Source organism: Cornus florida, unplaced genomic scaffold (genome assembly GCF_030987335.1).
Source record: "Cornus florida cultivar Cherokee Brave unplaced genomic scaffold, ASM3098733v1 CherokeeBrave_3.0.0_Hap2_Chr10, whole genome shotgun sequence".
NCBI lineage: Eukaryota > Viridiplantae > Streptophyta > Magnoliopsida > Cornales > Cornaceae > Cornus > Cornus florida.
In genome coordinates this window covers 86,289,392-86,311,906 of record NW_026775580.1, presented here as the reverse complement: position 1 = coordinate 86,311,906, position 22,515 = coordinate 86,289,392, and the positions used below count along the sequence as shown (strand labels likewise).

The following is a 22,515-nucleotide window of genomic DNA, read 5'->3' as shown; positions in this document are numbered from 1 at the left end:
TCAATTTGAAATATATATATACACACACGTGAGCTCTAAAATGTATCAAAATATTTTATATTTGTTTCTTTCAGTTATTTATTCATTCTTTAGTCCAAGTAAATGAGATAATTAATTAATAGATTATGCAACTACCATATAATTTATAAACCAATATTGTTTTGCACTCCCGTTTGGACTGTTGAAAGCTTGATTTTATTAATATTTTAACTTCAACAACCAAAAAAAACGTATTGTGATTAATTTAATTTTTGAAAAAAAAAAAATATTGGGATTTATTCTTTTGAATCTAATTTAATTTATTGCTTCTTGGGTTTTTGAGAATTTTGATATTTTTAATATGAAAAACTAGAATTTTTTTTTTTTTAAAAAAAAAAGATTAGATATGTGTATTGTGTGCACATTTTACAAAGGGCTCAGTTGGTACGGTGGCATGAACTGAAATGGAACAAGAACAATGAAGGTGAGAATGGAATTATAAGAGAATGGAAAGGGAATGATGATTTTCGTTCTACTGTTTGGTTGCAAATATGAAATGTATAAAAATAAAATGATCATTCTCAATTCTGTGTTTGATAAAAAAAGTTAGAATGGAATGAATTAATATTATTTCTTTAAATTATATTTTTATTATTAGTAAAGAAATTTAACTAAAAAAATTAACTTCTACAAAAACAAAAGGGAGAATAGATAAAAGAAAGAGAAAAAAAATGAGATAGAGAGAGAAAGTAGAGAAACATAAATATATGTATATGTAAGTATATATATGTGGGTATTATAGATATAACAGGGAGAATAAGAAATTGAATCTGGTGAAAGAAATCATTTACAAGCAAATCAGAGCTTGATAGAAATTGAATCTGAAGCGTTCATTGTGCCCAAGCAAAGAAGGGAGTCTTCTCACTGTTTCGGCAAAAGTTCAGCCCTTCGGCTTCCATTAAAACGGGTGAACACTAGGACTTTCAACTTCCATTAAAACCGGTGAAAGCCCTTCAGCTCTGGCAAATCGGCGAGCTGCATTCAAAGGCTCAACGGTTCCTGTGAAGATAGACCCAGTTGATGCTCCATCACCATGAACGCCGGCGAGCTTTATTCAACCAGTGATTCCGGTGTGAATTCCGATCAACAAAGGTCTATTAATTCCGATGTGCTCCAGTTGCAGAATCTTCATCATTCTGGCAAGTTGCTAAGTTTCAGCTCACTCCGATGACCCACCAAAGTTCATATCCGAAGCTTGGTCAGTGAGCATTGACGATTCAATTGAAGCATCAGTTCCAGCGTGCTTCAGTCACGGCGACCAACAATTCCAACAAACTTTGTAAACAGGTCCGGCGAGACCAGTGATGACCAAACCAAAAAGTTTTTTTTAGATGGAATGGCATTCCCTGGAATGTCTTGGAGAGACCATTCCACTTTTAATATGACATACCAAATATGACATACCAAATAAGAGAATGAAAACAAAAACAAACATGACCTAAGGGAAAAAAAACTTCTTACTTGTTAAGGGGAGCTTCCTGGAGGCTTGAAATGGGTGGGCATTCCTGGAATACCTTAGAAAGGCCATTCCACTTTTAATATGACATACCAAACAAGAGAATGAAAACAAAAGGCAAACATGACCTAAGGGAAAAAAAACTTCATGCTTGTTTGGGGGAGCTTCCTGGAAATGGGCTTCCAAGCCCATGAAGGCCTTTCTTAAAAAATGTCCATGTTTGGTGAAACAATGAAAAAGAAATTCTAACAAATGCCTATCTTAAAAAGGTCCGTTCAAGCAAAGTTGGAAATACTTGCTTTTAGAACTTATTCATTGGGAAGCCATACTAATTTTAAGTAACAAATTCTATAGACAAGTTTGCCCTTTTATATTCCTTAAAACTAGCCGATCTACATCACTTCATAGATAAACCAGAACGAGAGATTCTGAGTCTTCTACTCTCATCCAAATACTACGATATTTTTCCTATTTTAACTATTTCTCTAAGAATTCTAGATAGGTTGCAATTCTTCAAGCATACAACTAAAATTTTAACATTAGGTTAATCTTAAGTTTTTAATTCTTTCAATATCTACTTTTGAAAACCCTAATCTCTCTTCACCTATATTTATTTCTCTATAAATTATCTTGCACATGCTAATTGTGTTACTCATATTTTCTTGTCATATAAAGATGGTTTGCCGACAACCTCCAAAGAAGAAATTTCGATAGTAAAAAGTGATTTTATAGTAGAGATATCTTCTGCGATTTTATAGTGGAGATATCTTCTGTTTATCAAGTTATTATTAACAATTAATCTTCAATAATTGATCAGCACAACAATAGAATTATGAATCCGTCATTCGCTAATATTTAGTACTTCACCACTTTTTTTTTTTTTTTTTCCCCCACTTTTTCATTTTCTTCATTCTTGCTATATGCCAATTCAATTGATAACAGGTTTGTACTCTTCTCTGAAATCTTCCAAGAAATTTTTTTAAGGGTAGATCTTAAGGGTAAAATTGTCAAGTTAAAATTATGTTAATCGTTGAAGAAATTTGAACTATTGCATCCACCAAACAACTTTTTCCATTTAAATTTGCATATTGAAAGGCATTCTTCAAAGCCCTTCAGAATAAAAGGAATTTTAAATTTAGAAAGCTCCCCCAAACAGAGCCTTCATCTTTTCGAGACTGATTCCACAGTATTTTCACTGATTTGAAAATAAAATTTTAAAATCAGACTTCTAAGTTTGAATTTTGATAATTGGCTGAGAATAATTGATATTAATAAGGAAATTAAGTGATATTTTCACATATATTTAAAAACATTATCCTTATATCTTTAAACATTATCCTTATATCTTTAATGTTGTTTGATAACTCATATAAATACATAATTATTAAGAGCCTTGTGATCAAGTGGTATCTCCTATACTTTTTAAAGTAGATGGTGAGGATTCGAGTCTCCAAAGAAGCAAATCGGCTGTGTGAGTTTCTTGCCAACAAATATATATATATATATATAGCTCATACCCTTTACGTCACCCAGAGGTGAGAGCTAACAAAGTAGCTGTGTGAGTTTCTTGCTAACGAATATATATATAAATATATATAGCTCACTCTCTTTACGTCACATAGAAGTGGGAGCGAGAGCAGGAATGCGAAAGTGGCAAAATATAATTTATGCATAGTAAGAACTGATGGGAAAGCGCAAGAGCAGCACCATTGAGAAGAATTATGTAACTTAGCTTATAGTATTTGAGTATAAAATTTAGAGTTTTTGAAATTAATAGTTTAAAGTTGTAAATAGTATGATTTTCAATTTCAAATTTAAAGCACATTCTGTGCTATATATCCAGAGTAACTTAGATTTTGCGAATTTTATATATGAAAGATTTTGTTCCTAATGATGTACAGAAGTAGAAGTAGAAGTAGTAGTTTTGATATATATGAAATGGTTGAAGTAACTCAATAATCTTTTATTTTCTTTTTGGTAAAAGAAAGAAAAAAAAAACTTTTATTTACTTTTAAATATTTATAATGACCTACACAAGAGTAATCCCCCCCAATGCATAATTCCCCAGAAGCAAATTTACCCAATACAAATTTGTTACTTTACCGAAAAATAAAAAATTTTAAAAAAATAGTAGAAGTTATTAATTTGTTATGTGAGTACAAATAAAAACAAAAAAAAAAAATTAAAGAAGGCTGGTCACGGATTCAAATTGACGGTGGAAAAATAAAAAAGCAAAAGAACAAAGTAGAAATTAAGCAAGCCCATAAAGTTACATTTATATATAATACAAGAACAGAAATTAAGCAAGCCCCTAATGTTACATTTATATATAATACAAGAACAAGAGCATATAGGCAGTTTATATCAACCATACAATGAAAATTAAACTAGTGAGAAAGTTTGCATCTCTAAACAGTTATATGTCATATATATATATATATATATATATATATATATATATATTCATACAGAAACCTCTACACCAACGAAAAGAAGAAACTAAGAACAAGCAATCCGATTGTAACATGCCCATGTGGTGTTGTAGAGAGGATAGAAAATGGCCTCACTGGTGAGCTTCCACTGCGAGGAGGGCTGCGCCGAAGAAGATCTGAATCACCATAAACTCCTCTACTCTTAGGATGATGAATTATTTCATGCACTCCTTTTAAGCTTAATTGATTAATATCTTCTTTGCTCGATTCAATCACTGTATCATTTTTGCCTGCAAACAATTTACATGGGGAGGAAAAAAAAAAAAAAAACAAATAAAGTTAATTTATGTATGTACATGTATTTTTAACTTTAACAAGGATTAATTTGGTTATATATACATATACATATATATATATACACACATATATATATAACAACAATATGATGAGAAATTTAAAGAACTTACAGGTGAGATGTTGATCCTGCATCATGAGTTGATCATGATCACCTCTGGTTTTCATGTTGGAAGTGGTTTCACATGAACAGGGTGGTAAAACATTGAAGCATAGGATGAAGAAGAAGCATGTGAATGTGAGTAATTGAGTCTTCATGGTCTCTTGTGGACTCTAGACTATAGACTGTTTATATATGTCAATGTTATTTATCGGTGTTACTGAGACGTGTGAACGCCTTTGTTTGTGTGTCGGAGAGAGTAAGATTTTAGCATATACTTTTTAGGATTAGTTTCAACTTGTATAAGCAAAATGACATAAAAGGATTTAGTAATACGAGAGTATTTCATCCATAATTTATCATTGCATACATGTAATTCGTTAATCTCATAAGTATGTAATTATTGAAAAAATCTATGAAAATGTTAGTTTGAAGTTGAAAATAATTTTTATCACCACATACATGCAGTTCATTAATCCTGTAAGCATATAATTATTTAAAAAAAAAAAATCTATGAAAATGTTAGTTTTAAGTTGAGGATGGTTACTTAGTACAAATGATGAGGATGGTTACTTAGTACAAATGATATCAAAAAGTTAAAGTTACGGTATTTTTGGGAACCAAAATTAGAAAGAATTTCGATTTTGTGTCCACAAAAGCATGACTTACCAAAACAAAATGAAAAGAATAAAATAAAAATAAAAAGGATACAGATTTTTTTTTTTGTCGAATTCAATAAAGTTTAACCTTGTCTCCCACCCACTTCAAAAGTATTTATTCTCAAGACATGTGCATTGTTCGGAAAGTATGTGTCAATGTGTCATCCGCCCAAAAGAATAGATATTGGGTCCATTAAACACGTCATGTTATAAATGTAATAATTATGTTATCAACAATTTTATAGATAAGTGGACCAATTTTTTTTTGAAATAATACATTATTATTATGTAGGTACAATAATACATTGCGCGTCTAACATATTCAATATCTACATCACTAAAAAGACAGCTAAAATGGAATAACCAAATGGGAAATGACAAGTCAGTGAAATAGATTACTAATCCAATGAACCATAAAAGATTGCATCTTTATTCTTTCTTTTCAAGATGCTTTTGCTTTGCATTGTACAATTAATTTATGTAGCATATAAAGATTATCGCTTAAGCTTAAAGCAACTCAATTAGTCTTCAAATTGCTTCATTCCATCATGTTGAGAAACACTTTTTTCTCATTTTGGATTTAACTGATTCAGATCTTCTTAGGAGTATTACTTAAGTGCCTAATTCAAATTCACCACGAGGCTGTGACCATTCAAATGCAATTTATATTCCGAAGGTGCTCAATTAATTTATCTAACTCGAATCATCAACTTTCTAATGGAAAGATTACAACTTACAATTTAGTGTTTGTTGGCATTTTTAAATATTATATATATATATATATATGCGTTAGCTCTAAAATGTATAAAAAGATGCTGGAACAGTAAAACTCTGAACTTATATTTGGAAGGTCGAGAATTTAAGTAGTAAGTTGCAGGCTGAAGGAATAAGGTGAAAATAGTAAAACTCATCGGGTTCTCTCATGAACATCAGTCGGAAAAGAAAAAGGAGGAGATTTTCTTTTTAAAAGTACTAGTTTCTTCTGTTTTTCTTGAATCTAACTTTGCGGTTGCTTATGCAAAGATATAAGAGAATTGATGCTTACTTTTCTTCGTCATGATATATCTAAAAGCTAACACACACACACACACACACAAACATATTCTAATTAATCACACTTTCGGCAACCAAAGAACATGAAATTAATACCTGTTCCTGTATGGTTATATGAAGATGAATTTGATTTGCGATTGGAAGAAATTTAGTATAAATTTTAAAATAATTTTTTCTTATTTCAAATAAGTAACCAACTCTGTACTCCCAAAACATAACATTAATTTTTTTTCTAGTTAAAGAAAATTATAGAAAAGACTAAGAAAAATAACATTTAAATAAAACATTTTTTGGTGACTAAAGTTTTGAAAATAAAAAATTAATTTTTTTTCCTTTTACTCGTATTCACTTTTCTACTTTAGAAATTATTAGATGGTCATGATCTATTTGACACTTGGTGGACTGATTTAATAACAGTCCTCCAATCATAACAATTTATAATATATTAATACATTTTTGTGGGATCATTTTTTTAATCCGAGAGTTTGCATTTAATAGGTCCACCATTTTAACAATAAAAAATACTAAAATTCAAAGTACTAAAAAATAAGTGTAGTTTCTTTTGATGTAAAAATTTTTTAAAAAAGAAAAAAAAATTATTTTTATTTTTTAGTGTTTGGTTTTAACCTAACAAAATAATTTAGGTACTGTTTGAATACTTAATTTAGTACTTAATTCATAATGGATTAAACATTTACTCAATTAAGTGCGTTTGGTAAATCATTTTGATTATCACTGAAAACAGTAAACGCCACTTAAAATTGGGTAAATTTTTAAGTGACATAGATATCACTTATAAGTGAATGCTGAATGTTGAACGTTAAAAATTCAAAAATATTTATGTTGACCTTAAGGATTTCATCTAAGGACAATCTAGGTGTTTTGATGATAACAAACCATTAATGGTGTTTATGGACTAATGTTCACATTGAGTGTTGTAGATGATTCACATTCAAAGAAGAACCTCAATGAAGATCATAAAGACCATTCCTAGAATTCCATTACTCAAGATCACATTTGTGGATAACAAATGAGACAAAGAAGACATGAAGTTGCAAGGAACCAATTGCAAAGTCCATCCAAAGATAACTTGGACATCAATGATTAAGAAGCAACTTAAAGAAAGGAAGGAAGCAAGAATACCTCAAAGCCTAAAAGATCATGAACAAAGCTTGAAGAAAGATGTAGATAGCTTGGTGAGTGCTAGCTTAAATTGTAAAGTTATTTTTGAAATAACTTCATTTGAAAGCTCATCTCTGTAGGACCATGCATATCATATCATCATTCATATGCTCCTATATCCATTAGCAATAGACTATGCACTTCATTCATATATAATTGCACATGGAGTCTTTGCTAAAAAGTGAGTTAGTTCAGGCTTGCATAAGTTTTGAAAGAACTCATCACTTGTGCTAAAAATACTAAGACCATGCACATCAATCATATAATTCATATTGGTCAACAAGTAAGGCATGAGAAACCTTCATTATCATGAGTTGGTAACGGACATTAGGACCCCAGAATACGCGGCATGAAAAACTGTATTTTTGGCTAAGTGTGAAAAATGAATTTTTGAAATAATGATTATTTCAAAATAATTTTTCCCGATAATAACTCTTTATACTTAAACTAACCTAAACTGATTTTATCAAAAATTTTGACCAAGTTTACATTGGTCTACATAAGGATTTATTTTTACCAAAACAGTCAGAAATTCAAATTTGTACTAAAACTGAATTTCTACATTTTGATTTAGTTGGATTTCAATTTTTTAGTATTTTTTATTGAATCCAAATGGGGGGTACTTCCTTATTTACATTGTAAACTTAAAGTAAATGGATATATAACTCATCAGTTAACTTAGAACACAACTTATGAAGTAGCAGTTTCATTTCGGCAGACCGAAATGCATAGGCAAGTTATTTCGGCCTACCGAAATAAGACACTCAGCAGATCTCATTTCATTTCGGTCGATCGAAACAGAGAAGGGTTTTACTTCGATCTACCGAAACAGAGATACTGAGGATGATGACCAATCTTAACCATTTCGGACGACCGAAACATAATGGTATTTCATTTCGGTTGACTGAACCTCGCCCAGATCTGAATCTGAACGGCTATTTTCTCTCGGGCAGTGTGTACAATAGCTATATTTTTTATTTAACTGCTGAAACTCTATAAATAGAGTTGGGGTTTTCTGGTTTCGTGTTGAGGCTTTTAAAAGGAACTTCTACAGAGCTTTTGCTCTAGTTCCTCCCTCTCCTTGTGGAGCTTTTGCTCTAGATGTCCACACAAGGAATCACCATTGAAATACATTACATATCATTCATGTGATTCATCTTGCAAACTTAGAGTTGAGCTTTCATTTGATTATTTCAATTGTAACTCTAAGTATGAGAGTTTTGATTTGTATATTTGTCTATTTGAGAGACATTCATTGTAAGCTTCATTATATATCCATTCTTGAGAGAAGAAGACCAAGAGGTGTTTTTGGCAAGGGAAAGCTTGTTTAAGCTATTGTAAGGGTTCTCTTTCTAAACCCATAAAAGAAAGAAGGTGTCTCTCTAATGAGAGGATTTGGTAGAGCTCTCCACCCACAAGAGTGAGCAATGGTTCCTTATTAGCCGTCAAAAGAAGGAGAAGCGAGATGGCTTCATTACAAGGTTGGTTCTTCACCCGCAAGCAAGAACATGTAAAGGTTTACTCTCCACCCGTAAGGAGTAGCCATAGTGGAATCCTTGAGAGGTTTTCTCAAGGCATGGACGTAGGCTGAGATTGTGCCGAACCATGTACATCGTGTGTCCCTTGGTTTGCATTTTCTCTACTCTTTAATCTCTACTCTCTTTACATTTGATTGCATATTTATTTACTCAATCTTCATATATCAAATGTTTTGTTTATTTTGAGTAGAATAGTTATATAAATCAATTAACTAGTATGTGAAGCTTAATTGATTGTATGAGGAGGATTGGATGAATGCTTGGATTAAGTTTAATGTGAGTGATTGATTTTAGCTTAGACTATATGTTCTATATTTGATTCATATATAGCTAAAATGATATTGCATACCAAGTATTTGACAAAATGCATATTCAACACATTATTCACCTTTAGAGTTTATATGCACACCAAGTGTTTGATAAATTTGTTATAAACTTTATGATAATGTTTTCATAACATTTACACCTTGTATATTAATCACTTTAATATTGTGCAAATGCTAATTCTAAATGATTAGTTGAATTGAATGCATTGAAGCTTAAAAGAATTCATTTATTTGAATCGATAATGATCACACTTAGTGCATGACTAATTAGCATGATTCAATGTACAAAATGAATTTGTCATTTGCTAAAAGCAATCTTCTCATGTGTAGCAAGCTCATTGTTTTACATTCCAAATATTAAGTCGTATCTACACTACAACTCACTAGAAAAGCATTCAATCACAATGAATCATATTTGGCTCTAAAGTATAGAGACAAATAAAATGATCTTAGAGAAGCTAAATAAAAAAAGTTCCATAGTTTGCCAATGACCCTATTCACCTCTCCCCCTCCTTCCCTCCCTCTAGGGTCATTACTTGGGCAACAATTTATTTTTTAAGTACCACTTAAAATCTTCTATACTTAAAATTTTGCTTTTAATATTTTCAATACTTAATTTTCAATTTTACCAAACAACACTTACACATTAATTTTAGACAAATTATTTTTACACCCCCTGCTAAACAACCAAAAATTAAAAATAAAATAAAATAAATTGAAAAAGATGGAAACAAAGAATAACGACAAGAAGAAATTTAGAGATAACTGTATTAGAGAATTTATTCATCAATCTTATTTACGACCCCTATTTATAATAATTTACAAATTTAAATTTGGTTAGGACTCCTATTACTTGCCCATATGCTTGTGTGAACTCCAGAACCAACTATGTGCCTAATTAAACCCCTTGACATTCCGCTCATTTTGAGAAGTCTTTTCCAAAATCGAGAGTTCAAAGTTGAAACTTTGACGGTCCAAACACAATTAGCTTTAATGAAGTGCTTGTAAATCCAAGCAACCCATAGACTATCCTTCTTAATATATAACTTTCATAAGTGGTTTGAGGCTTGAAATTTTGGTAGTCATCTCCAAGCAAGGAAAACCAAATCCACCATTGATTTTTGGTTTACAAATGGCTGACCATGCAACCTTGGCTCCCTCCATCCTTAGTTCAACTCGGGAGCAGTAGAAACTTCTAATAACTTAGTTGATTTGAACAATGACTTGTTTTTCTTGTTGCTTTACGCTATCTATTACATGGCCAATCACCCCAGCTCTATCATTATGAAGTCACTCATTTCCCTAATTTGTCTGGATTACAATATATATATATATATATATATATATAGTCAAGTTCTTATTGTAGTATTTTTTTTTTTTTTTTCGTTGGCAATGAATACGCACGCCCATTTTGCTGGCTATTTGGGGACTCTAACCCTTACCATCTACAATTTTTTTTTTGTGACACCAACAAAAGAGATCATTTAAGAAACAGGGATAATACATTAAGCGAGTAGAGCATGTAACAACCATAGGGGCCAAATGCTCCACTCCAGATCATTAACTTCGGCTTCTAAAGTTTTCTTACTCAATAAACGAGTTATATCATTTCCTGTACGAGGAACCCAAGTAAGAGAGGAACCAACGCAATCCTTCATAGGAAAGACAATATCATTGAGAACCCTCAACTGGACGGCACTTGAGGCCTGAAGCCTTATAACCGATTTGTAGTCTCCTTTAACGACCACATGATGATAACCCCAAGCCTTAAGAAGCTCCAATCCTTCTCTCAAAATAAAACATTCAGCAAGCATAGGATCACAAATTAACAAGGAACACCAAAGCCACATTAATAGACTGACCCAAAATATTCCTTAAAATTATGCCACCTCCACAACTCTTACGGAAACTATTAAACGCCGCATCAAAGTTGAGTTTCAGGCAACCAGTCTTTGGCGCAGACCACCCCCTTACAAATGGCGAAGGCGGGACAGGGGCAATGGAAAGCTGGTGTTGTCGAGACACCTCTAAAAATTCATAAAAAGCAGTAAAAGTTGTTTGCGCCGCATCAAAAGGATCCCCACTTCTTACATTTGAACACAAGGTCATTACAACACTTCCAAATGATCTAACAAATAAATGCCGCCAAGCTAATGCAATCACTAGGAGCATCAGACTTCGCCCAACCATCACATAAATCCCCCCACCTCTTCGGCTAAATGGACGGCTGATGAGCACTAAAATCCACATGAATGGGGCTAAGCTTCCATACCAAGCAAGCAAATGGGCAAGCAAAGAAGATGATCAACCGTTTCAATCGAACTCTCACAAGTCAGACAAAAAGAAACTTCTGACGCCCCACAAAGGTGAAGCTGAGAGTTAACGGCAAGGCGGTTATGAAGACTTTGCCACAAAAAAAGAATTATTTAACAGTGAGCGTGGATTTTCAATAAACTTCTCCACATATTCCCTCTACTAGCATCAAAACTACAACCCTCTATTGAGGATTAACAAGATTTTGATTAACAAGACTTAATTACCCTTACTTAATAGAAAAATTGAAATTGAAAGAGGCACCTCAGACCCTAAGACCAGCTCCGCCGGTGGCACTAAGGGAAATTTGAGCAATGAGATTCATTGAACCACAAAACCCTGGTCAGTACTTATCCATTTTAATATCCGAAACGCACATAGCCTAATTAAGATGACATATGTGCAGTAGCAAGGGTAAGGATAATTTGTTAAACATTTAACATGAGGATGGTTAATTTGTTGAACATTTAAAATAACAATCGTGAATTTACTTTATTAGACACATTAAATTATCATTTTTTTTTTTTTTGATAAGTACATTAAATTATCAATTTAAATAATACAATTCACCTTTGGAAGGTTTAAATGGGTTACCAGTTCAACAAAAAAAACCATTTTTTCTCTCTCCTCACTCACTTCTCTTTCCCGTCCCCAAACAAGCTGCCACCGACCGAACTACACAGACCACCGGTGCAAAACCCTGTCCACCCAAAACAACCACCAGTGCAAAACCCTGTCCACCCAAAACCTCCTCCCCTACCGCAAACACCACAACAACCGCCCAAAACCTCCACCCGTCACAAAGCCAAACCCCAATTGAAAAAAAAAAAAAAAAATTGTAGATGGTGAGTGTAAATAAATTAATAAAAAAAAAAATTGTAAATAAATTAATAAAAAATAAATGGATAACTCAAATCCTAATCCGAAGAATTGAAGACCAAACCACCACCGGAATCGCGACACCACCTGATCCTCATTCTTTTACCCAAATAAGCCACCACTGCTCTGCCACCGCCGACCACTGTCCCCCACTACACAGCCCACCGCTGCAAAACCCTGTCCAACCAAAACCTCCATCACCGCCTATTGCAAACACCACAGCAACCACCCAAAACCCCCACCCATCACAAAGCCAAACCCCAATTGAAAAAATTAATCAAATAATAAAAGATAACTTTTCGCGTGTTTCAAATTTAACGAAGGAGTTTGCGTCATTGTTCAAAGATAGGTCTCAGGGGTCATTGTACTCTACCCTATTTTCTTTATACATATATAAAGTGATGTGTAACTGTGGAAGCTGAGGTTATTCGGTTACTCTTCTTGTTCATTCTTGGAATCTCCCGGACGGCCACGTTATCGGTGACTGAAATTAAGGTGTAACCTCGCTTGGGGCATGAGGCGACGGTCGGCGACGGAAATGACTACGGCATCGATTATATAAACTGTAGATTGCTTAACTAAACTTGCTTTAATTTTGGGTATTTAATATGTCCTCTGATCGAAAGAAAAATACTGATCTCGTCTCCAAGATGTGAACTCTTTCGTGAATGATAATTGTTCGATAAAATGCCTCTGTAGTTAATCCATGTAGTTAATCCAGCTAGTAATATGGGGGAAAAAAAATTAGCTAGTAATTCATGGCTCTTTGGATGAAATCAATATTGCATCAAGTTTCGGAATTACTGTTACAAGCTAACTTGTGATTTTGATGACGAACTGACTGAAAACCCATTGAAGTAAATGAGTCTGAGTTATTGACATGAGATAGTCTGGGCTATTTTGTGATTTTAGTTTCATTAATTCAGGCAATGTGTTACAATTATCTCTATTAAATAGCTAATTTGCCCATGCTTGTATAGTATTACAACTGTCAAGAAACTAGGAAGAATGAATATGTTTTGTAGAGCAAGCCTGGCATTCAAAGAAATCCATCGACTTCTTTTTCATGTACCATACTGCTTGCTAGCTAACATTTCAATTTTTTGAAAAGATTATTGTCATTTTGTTTCCACCCGAACATGGTTTTGTGATGATGTAAGAATTTATATCATGGTATCATTTATCATGAAAGCTATATTGCTCTGCTTTTAAGTTTAATCTGTAATTACGAATGACTTGTTTTAAGTAGTAGAGTTTTGCCTTGACGGTATTGGACGGTGTTCAATGGTATAAAACATGGGATCAAGGTTCTTATATTGTTTGGCCAAAACAAGATCCTTTAACTGATATTTCAATAAAAAGATCCTTGAACTGTAAATGACTCAAAAAAGATGATTATTGAAAACTATTTACTGCTTTAATTTTCTGCCGAAAATAAACAGCATGTCGGGAAGGAGGCAATCCTTACTTCCTACTTGTCTATAATCTATGGGGTTGATATGTAATAATGGACTGACTTGGGCGTTGCATTTTGTCAATAGTTCCTTTTATACTCTCTTGTGCATCCAAAGCATTAACACAATTTTTATTAGACTGGCAGATGATTGTGGTTTCTCCTTGACCTGTTTTTGGTTCACTGTGTACTTAATTAGAAGTTCTTTTGAATTATTCATTTCTCGATATAGATCTTGATTTCAGAATATCTTCTCTTAAAATCCGTCAGAGATCATGATTGTTTTATTTTATTTTATTTTTTACTTTTTTTCTTTATTTATTTTCTGACAGGAAATTCCTAGCTGGCAAATTCCAATTGGCTCCTGCATTATACAATCAAACAAGGACGGTTACGGCTGTTGGATTCTGACCTCCCCCACCCCAATCTTAATTTTAAATATTTGAAACTCTTTGCAAAATCCTTCACCATAAATTTCCATTTCCAAACCTCAATGTCTCTCAGGAAACCCCCACTCCCTCGGCCCCTCCTTAACCAGGTCTCTTGCATGAGAAATGCACAATAAATCCTGCGACACGTAAATGTCTCAATTCATGATGGTGGTGCTCTTGTGCTGATGGACACCAACGGTTCGGGCAAAACCACTTTCTTGCGTATGTTAGCTGGATTCTCTCGACCCTCAGCTGGTGAGATCATCTGGAACGGTCATGATATAACTGAATCAGGGGGACAAGCTTCAGCTCAACTGGCTCTCCCTCAAGGATGTGATCATTGATCAAAGAAAAGTTCACAGTCCTCGACAATGTTCAGTGGTTTGAAGTTCTTAAAGGCAAGCAAGGAGGTCTCTGCCTGCACTAGAGCTTATGGGGCTTGGAAGATTGGCGAAAGGTAAAGCAAGAATGCTCTCAATGGGCCAACGGGAAAGGGTGCAGCTTGCAAGGTTGCTGGCAATTGATCAGCCAATTTGGTTGTGAGCCTTCAGTGGCATTGGATACTGAAGGGGTTAAGTGTCTGGAGTAAATTATTGCAGAGCACTGAAAGAAAGGAGGGATTGTGATTGTGGCCACACATCTGCCAATTGAGATTGAGGATGCAATGTATTTGAGGTTGCCGCCAAGGTTTCCACAGGCTGGTTAGTGAATTGAATTGCTAATTGGTTCACTATTTCTTAATTAGAACTTATTTTGAATTGTTCATTTCTTGATTTAGGTCCTAATTTCAGACTATTTTCCACTTCAAACCCATCCAAGATCGTGATTGTTTTATTTTCTTTTTCTTTTTCTTTGGTTTGTTTTGTTTATATTTCTGACACGGGAAATTCCTTCGTAGCACCCCAATTAGCTCCTGTAAGCATAAAATCAAACAAGGACAGTTACGGCTTTTGGATTCTGCCATTACCATCTCTCACTCCCCTCCCCCACCCAGTTTTAATTTTTAAATTCCTCTTCGCAAAATCTTTTAACATAAATTTCCATTTCCAAACTTCAATGTCTCTCAGGAAACCCCCACTCCCTCGGCTCCTCCTTAACCAGGTCTCTTGCATGAGAAATGCACAACAAATCCTTTGATACGTAAATGTCTCCATTTATGATGGTGGTGCTCTTGTGCTGATGGGCACCAAAGGTTCGGGCAAAACCACTTTCTTGCACATGTTAGCTGGATTCTCTCAACCCTCAGCTGGTGAGATCCTCTGGAACGGTCATGATATAACTGAATCAGGGGTTTTCCACTAGTACAAGCTTCAGCTCTCCCTCAAGGGTGTGATCATTGATCAAAGACAAGTTCACAGTCCTCGACAATGTTCAGTGGTTTGAAGTTCTTGAAGGCAAGAGGGAAGTCTCTGCCTGCACTAGAGCTTATGGGGCTTGGAAGATTGGCAAAAGATAAAGCAAGAATGCTCTCAATGGGCCAATGGAAAAGGGTGCAGCTTTCAAGGTCACTGGCAATTGATCAGCCAATTTGGTTGTGAGCCTTCAGTGGCATTGGCTACTGAAGGGGTTAAGTGTCTGGAGTATATTATTGCAGAGCACCAAAAGAAAGGAGGGATTGTGATTGTGGCCACACATCTGCCAATTGAGATTGAGGATGCAATGTATTTGAGGTTGCCGCCAAGGTTTCCACGAGCTGGTTAGTGAATTGAATTGCTAATTGGTTCACTATTTCTTAATTAGAACTTATTTTGAATTGTTCATTTCTTGATTTAGGTCCTGATTTCAGACTATTTTCCACTTCAAACCCATCCAAGATCGTGATTATTTTATTTTTTTTTCTTTTTCTTTGGTTTGTTTTGTTTATATTTCTGACAGGGGAAATTCCTTGGTAGCACACCAATTAGCTAGGGGAACACTTTATCTTTCTCAAGTTAATTCAGGGGAGTTCTATCACACCCCCACACCACCACCCAAAAACCATATTTTCTCCTTAAGAACTATTAATTTTCCTGCTTCCTGAAATTGCAATTAGCATTGAGGTTCTATTTGTTAGTGTAAGTTTGGTTTCATGTTCTCATTTGATGTTTTGTTTACTCAATAATTGCTAACATACCTTATTATCCTTTTTTAATTGTTGCTGCTTTAATTAAATGACTTGACCAATATGCTCTATGGGAAATGGTTAAATGCCATATGAGGCTCACCTGGATCTCATTGGGGCTTATTTAATTGAGGATCTTTTCTCGCTGAATTTTAATCTAAGCATGTTTGGGATCTAAATCTTACTTCTTCCTAGAAGTCTGATGAACATTACATTTATAATTTCTCGTTAGATTTGCATTTCTGTTTTGTGATAAATCCTAATTTGGACAGATATAATGTCATTTTTTATTTTAGGGCACTAAAGCCAGGATGGTATCTGTTTTTTTCTTTTTCCCCTTGAGTTATCTACCTCTTGGGTTTTAGTAAGATACAGAAATCATGTTCGCCAAATGAGCTGAACCAGGTTCTTTAAAGTCTGATTAGTTGTACAAAATAATTGTCAAATCGTGTAATACGTATTTTTTATTTGTAGATATAAGATAATATTCAGAGAAATAGATGCACAACAGCCACTGTCCACAACAAACTGAAATGTTAAAAAAATGTTGAAGTTCTTTTTTGACAGTTCACTCTTAGTTGTCCCGTGACAAAATGTTTTCAAAACATATGCATGACCATTCAAAGTGTGTGGAAGTGCGACGGAGGATCCATATAATTTAATCTTTACTTGTACATCAAGGATACTTTGCTTCCCATTGCTTAATAGAGTACAGAAATGGTTACGTGTTTTGTGGAAAGAAAACGGAAATAACCTTAATATAAGTGTTGACATTTAGAAGGGGTTGTAGGTTGAGTTAAAATGAGAGGAAGGAATGAATTCCACCAGATGTGCAAGGGGAAAGAGTGGGAGAGAGATGAATACCTGTATCCGTTGAATTCTCATGCAGGAGTTGCATGGAGATGCGGCTGCAAAAATGCAGCTTGAGTAAGGTGTATATGAGTGTGTGCTGATTTGTTCCTTGTTTTTTTGAAGCAGTTTTGACTTTTTTTTGTTACGCTGTGGTGTTGCTACTATACAGATATCTGTCTTATGCTTCTTTGCTGTTTTGAACTAAAATGAATCATGTTCTGTGTTTGGACCAGGTAAGCCCGTCTCCTGCTTTAATCAAGGCTGAGGTGCCATGGTCAGCTCGAAGAGGAAATCTCTCTGAGAATGAACACGTCTTGAAGACAGTAAAAGGGTAATTTCTTTTGAGCTGCATCATTCAATATTGGATGTGTGGTAATTCATTTCTCATATGATGGGTAGCTAACAATATTGTCGATTTTCAATATTAAGCCTAGGCATTACTCTAATGCCAAAATAGTTAGAAGATATATCTTGAATTAGGGTGATTTTACTTGCTGGAACCATCTTTCTCCCTGTACAATATTAGTCCTACCACCACACACACACACACACACAAAATAAGAATATATATACATATATATTATATAAAGAACTGATATAGTTGAAATCTCTGCTTATGAATGTTTGATGGGGTTCAAACAAATTCTTGGTGATGAATTTGATTTGGATGAATACTTTAGAATGTTCATATTATTTTCATGATTCGATCACAAAGAGGTTCATGTTATTTTGAAACTTTAGTTTCGCTTACCCTTTGTTTTTCCTTCTATTTTGGTGCTCACTGCTCGATGATACAAGAATGTAAGTAGGCTTTGTACTTCTTTTTTGCGTGATAGTTCTAAACGTGCTGAAGTACCTAGGTATGTAAGGTAAGATGATGCTGAGGCGGCGCTGAAGCCACTTCAGACTGCAGTGGATGGAGTTAAGGAAGAACTCAAGAAACTCAACAAGGGTGTGGGGGCGTTCTTGGAAGGATTGAAGTCGTCGAAGTGACCATTTCTATAGCGGTTTTAACCTAAAAGACCATTTGGTAGGTTTGAGTAACTGAATAATTGTTATTTATAGTAGTGTTGAGTATTGAATTTTCTTTTTCATGTACATGGTATGCTGTGTCTGCTGTATTTTGATGATGGTTTTAGCTTGCCACTGGTTTTTTCTTATTGTTGTTTATGGACTTCTATATTCCTTTTCCGATTTAAGCCGGCAGAAAGGAAATTTCATGGGCAAGGTGGTGTGTAACGACAGGCTTATTAGGAAGGTGGTGCTGTATTTTGATGATGGTTTTAGCTTGCCCCCACGAAGGCAAGCAAGGGGGGGTCTCTGCCTGCACTAGAGCTTATTAGGAAGGTGGTGCTGTATTTTGATGATGGTTTTAGCTTGCCCCCATGAAGGCAAGCAAGGGGGGGTCTCTGCCTGCACTAGAGCTTATGGGGCTTGGAAGATTGGCAAAAGATAAAGCAAGAATGCTCTCAATGGGCCAACGGAAAAGGGTGCAGCTTGCAAGGTTTTTGGCAATTGATCGGCCAATTTGGTTGTTAGACGAGCCTTCAGTAGCATTGGATACTGAAGGGGTTAAGTTGCTGGAGTATATTATTGCAGAGCACCGAAAGAAAGGAGGGATTGTGATTGTGACCATGCACACATCTGCCAATTGAGATTGAGGATGGAATGTATTTGAGGTTGCCGCCAAGGTTTCCACTAGCTGGTTAGTGAATTGAATTGCCAATGTAATTAACCCTGCAACAATTGGGATTGAACTATAAGAGACTTTCTGGAAGGTGCAAAAGCTTTGAAAGGTCTAACAGGGAGAACTGCAGTCCTCAATATGGAGGCAGTTGCTTTGCTTGAGAGGAAGGAAATTGTAGTTTCATTCTGCATTGCATTTCAGAACATCTTAATATATCATATGTTGGTAATTTCATGTAATATTTTGCTGAATTTAAAAATACAGAGAGTTTTGGATTTGAATTTTCAAAATTTGCATTTAGTAGGGTAAATTATTGGTGGCTGGTTGCTTGACAAAAAGGAGAATTGACCAGTAAATTATCAGTTTTGGAATGCTCTTAATTAAGAGTGATTTCAGAGTTGGATAAGGGCCAAAACCTAATTTGATTGCATTATAGTAAAATTGAGTCCATCTTGCTACCAAAGAAAGAAATGAAACTTGCTACCAAAGAAAGATACGACTATAAATCAAGGGTCTCTCTGTGACTCGTTAGCTATCATCCGTTTTCTTGCAGTGCCCAGAGACTAATCCGGGAATTCCGTCGCTCTATTACCGTCGTCAAGCAGGCATTCCTAAATCCTAATCCGAAGAATTCAAAGACCAAACCACCACCGGCATCGCGACACCACCCGATCCTCATTCTTTTATTATCTTTCCCCTCTCAAACCCTAACACAAATAAGCCACTGCTCTGCCACCGCCGACCACTGTCCCGATCGAACTACACAGCCCACCGGTGCAAAACTCTGTCGACCCAAAACCTCCATCACCGCCTACTGCAAAACACCACGGTCCTGTAGAGAGAGAGAGAGAAACAGAGAGATGGCGGTAGTTGAAAGAATTCGTAAAGCAGATGTTCGTGTATTCGAGTGGGACGAAAGGATTTTCAAAAACGAGGGTTCGGAATCTGAAGGAATGTTGATGATCCGTGTATCAACGGATGTTCTTGTTGGGGAAGTCAAGATTGATTTAAGAATAAAGAAGGATATTCTTCTTCCATTCCGTCTCGACAACTTATTTCCTCGAGAATCCTTAGAATCAATGTTCGATCTGCCCAACCAATCCCAGAAAATTTTCTTGCTAGACACTAATGATCATATTCTATCTGCACATTTAATTAAGTACCTTGTAAGTAATTTTCAGTTTACCACCACAGTAAATTCGTGTCCTTTCAGAAAGTCCAAAATTGTTGTCGTCGTTGATATTTTTGCGGAGAGTACTTCTGTTTTCAAAACCACTTCTTCCCAAGATTTTCGTAATGAAGAAGAAGAAGAAGAATGCGTTGAAGATGAAGAACAAGCGATGGTTTCCTCAACTGAAAATCAAGAAGATGATGAGGACATGAACTATGATTCAACGGATTTAAATGTTGAAGAAGAACATGAAGTTGACTGCGTTGATGATTCAGAACAAGATTTTGAGGATGAGGACGAGGACGAGGACTTGATGGATTATAACAATAATGTTTCAGACATGGTTGATGAGGAGAGTTACTATGCGGAGGTACCAAGGAATGATCATTTGGAAATTCTAAGCACATTAAGAGACGATGAATCAATTCCTAGGGACGAACCAATATTCCTTTTCAAAGAAATTGAGACCGCAGTGAAAATCAACAGATTGAATCATGATCATACCTCACCATCAATAGATAATTGTTCAATATGTCTGCAAAGGTTCTTGACAAGGACTGAGATCGCAACCACACCCTGTTCACATATATTTCATCATGATTGTTTGCGCACTTGGTTGCCAAAAAACAATTCTTGCCCAATGTGCCGATCACTTTGCGCTACCATAGTTCATATATAGTTTATGTACCTTGTATATATAGTTTATGTACCTTGTTATCATATTAACTATTTTTGTTATTCAATGTATTGACAATTCTTTAAATCTAGTGATCCATTGTATCTTTTGTGTGGCAATTTTAGGTCATTTTTTATTTTCTTGAATTTTGGGTGTGAACATATATGTTATCTTTTATGTTTATCAAATTTAACACGGTAATATATACAATTCATGAATGTTTTTCGACTCTTATCATGTATTTTTTAAAGGTGAAGCAATAAAGTAAGTAATAAGTAGATGTTCCAAAGTCTGTTCATTAAACAATTTTACATAGCAAAACATGAATTTTTACGGTTACATTCGCGGCATAGATTATATAAACGGTAAATTGATTAACTAAACTTGCTTTAATTTTGGGTATTTAATCTTTCTCAATTTTTTTTTTTTTTTTTCCTTGAAAAAGACCCAAATACGGAAACCCTATTTTGGGTAGTTAGTATTTGATGTTTGTGTCTGAACTGTCAAAGAAAGTTTATGTTCTAGGTGTTAGAAGCGAAGGCTGTCTTTGATGTCAATGTAGTATATGTATCTCAGAGTCAGCAGTACTCTTTAGTGAATGATAATTGTTCGATAAAATGCCTCAACTAATGTAGTTAATCCAGTTAGTAATATCTTATCAGGTGAAAAAAAAAATTAGTTAGTACCAATTTGCAGGTTGTTATTGCAGAGCGCCGAAAGAAAGGAGGGATTGTGATTGTGGCCACACGCACACATCTGCCAATTGAGATTGAGGATGCAACGTATTTGAGGTTGCCACCAAGGTTTCCTCGAAGGATGACTTTAGTAGACATGCTTCAACAAAGATTTCAGAGTTGGATAAGGGCCAAAGCATAATTTGATTGCATTTTGAAACTGCAGCAAAATAAATTGTGTCCTAGTAATTAAAACATTGTTCAGTATAGCTGTATTGATGAATGGCATTGTGGTATTGGAATGAAAAAAGCAATACATATTAGCTTTAGCTACTAGTGTAGAGTTAGTGTTGGCTAATTGCCTTTGTCTCATGTTTAGTGTCGCATTTTTTCTTTTAATCAGGTTTTTGTTTGCATCTGTGTTTGAAAGTTGAATGGCTTTGATGGTGAACGAACTTTGAGAATTTCCAAACCCAAACTTGGTTGGGAATAGGGGATTAAATGACTCAAATATCCTCAATCTTTTCCCAATATGACAAGTCATGCCCGTTCTTTTGTTATACCTAAATGACCATAATACCCTTTACACTAGGCTACCCATACCAACCAACCTGTAGAAGTAAAAAGGGCAAACAAGGAAAAGAAAAGAAAAGCAGGGCATATAAATAGACTGGAGCACTTGGTAACCATTGTATCAAGTCTGGCTTTGTTGTAGGAGATGCAATGCTATGGAGTTGTGCAAGAAAAGATTGTGATCCAAAGAATGGAACATGTTGTAGGAAGCTTGGGAGTGCCCGCGCAAACTGAAAATTAGGTTATGCAGTTGAAGAATTTCCATTTCAGTAAGGTCAAGCTGAGCAGGGCTTCAAGTGGTGGATCCCAACCGGACTTCGCTGAAACATTGGGCCGGTCTTGAATGCTTGCTGGTCTTTGTTCCACCGTTCGGTCCATCTGGTTTGCGTTGCTCCATTTGGACGATGGGCCTGGATCCCACCCATTATGTCCTCTGGTCCACGTGGGACTTCCTCATAGTTGGTACTTTTGCTGACTTGTCTTGTTTCCTCATTCACATATGGGTGTTTAATTACCTATACAGCTAACAATTTGTGAGTGGATTCTTTATTTATTTATTTATTTTT

General features: G+C 34.9%; 3 protein-coding genes across 4 annotated transcripts; 2 read left to right on the top strand and 1 right to left on the bottom strand.

Moving 5' to 3' along the window:
* Positions 1 to 3,746: 3,746 nt before the first annotated feature.
* Positions 3,747 to 4,625, bottom strand: LOC132279700 (uncharacterized). The gene is made up of 2 exons (XM_059781726.1): positions 4,395 to 4,625; positions 3,747 to 4,217 (listed from the first exon to the last, which is right to left on the bottom strand). Exons 1-2 carry the CDS (start codon positions 4,537 to 4,539, stop codon positions 3,973 to 3,975), a joined length of 390 nt encoding a protein of 129 aa, XP_059637709.1. The 5' UTR covers positions 4,540 to 4,625; the 3' UTR covers positions 3,747 to 3,972.
* Positions 4,626 to 11,813: 7,188 nt separating this feature from the next.
* Positions 11,814 to 21,635, top strand: LOC132279696 (E3 ubiquitin ligase BIG BROTHER-related-like). 2 transcript variants are annotated; one of them, XM_059781722.1, is made up of 6 exons: positions 11,818 to 12,896; positions 14,117 to 14,916; positions 15,283 to 15,911; positions 17,402 to 17,499; positions 18,029 to 18,198; positions 18,369 to 21,635. In XM_059781722.1, exon 6 carries the CDS (start codon positions 19,716 to 19,718, stop codon positions 20,703 to 20,705), a length of 990 nt encoding a protein of 329 aa, XP_059637705.1. In that variant the 5' UTR covers positions 11,818 to 12,896; positions 14,117 to 14,916; positions 15,283 to 15,911; positions 17,402 to 17,499; positions 18,029 to 18,198; positions 18,369 to 19,715; the 3' UTR covers positions 20,706 to 21,635. The 2 variants fall into 2 exon arrangements, with proteins under 2 accessions (XP_059637706.1, XP_059637705.1); XM_059781723.1 differs by having other exon boundaries at positions 11,814 to 14,916.
* On the top strand, positions 14,587 to 18,823 carry LOC132278051 (ABC transporter I family member 1-like). The gene is made up of 5 exons (XM_059779881.1): positions 14,587 to 14,672; positions 15,739 to 15,897; positions 16,091 to 16,145; positions 17,402 to 17,491; positions 18,545 to 18,823. The coding sequence occupies exons 1-5, from the start codon at positions 14,587 to 14,589 to the stop codon at positions 18,821 to 18,823; spliced, it is 669 nt and encodes a 222-aa protein (XP_059635864.1).
* Positions 21,636 to 22,515: the final 880 nt, after the last annotated feature.

Coding starts and splice junctions, on each gene's coding strand:
- LOC132279700 (XM_059781726.1), bottom strand. CDS start 4,539: ATGAAGACTCAATTACTCACATTCACATGCTTCTTCTTCATCCTATGC. Junction 4,218..4,394: donor GCAGGATCAACATCTCACCT/GTAAGTTCTTTA, acceptor AATTGTTTGCAG/GCAAAAATGATACAGTGATT.
- LOC132278051 (XM_059779881.1), top strand. CDS start 14,587: ATGTTCAGTGGTTTGAAGTTCTTAAAGGCAAGCAAGGAGGTCTCTGCC. Junction 15,898..16,090: donor TATTTGAGGTTGCCGCCAAG/GTTTCCACGAGC, acceptor TATTTCTGACAG/GGGAAATTCCTTGGTAGCAC. Junction 17,492..18,544: donor ATGAACACGTCTTGAAGACA/GTAAAAGGGTAA, acceptor TGATGGTTTTAG/CTTGCCCCCATGAAGGCAAG.
- LOC132279696 (XM_059781723.1), top strand. CDS start 19,716: ATGGCGGTAGTTGAAAGAATTCGTAAAGCAGATGTTCGTGTATTCGAG.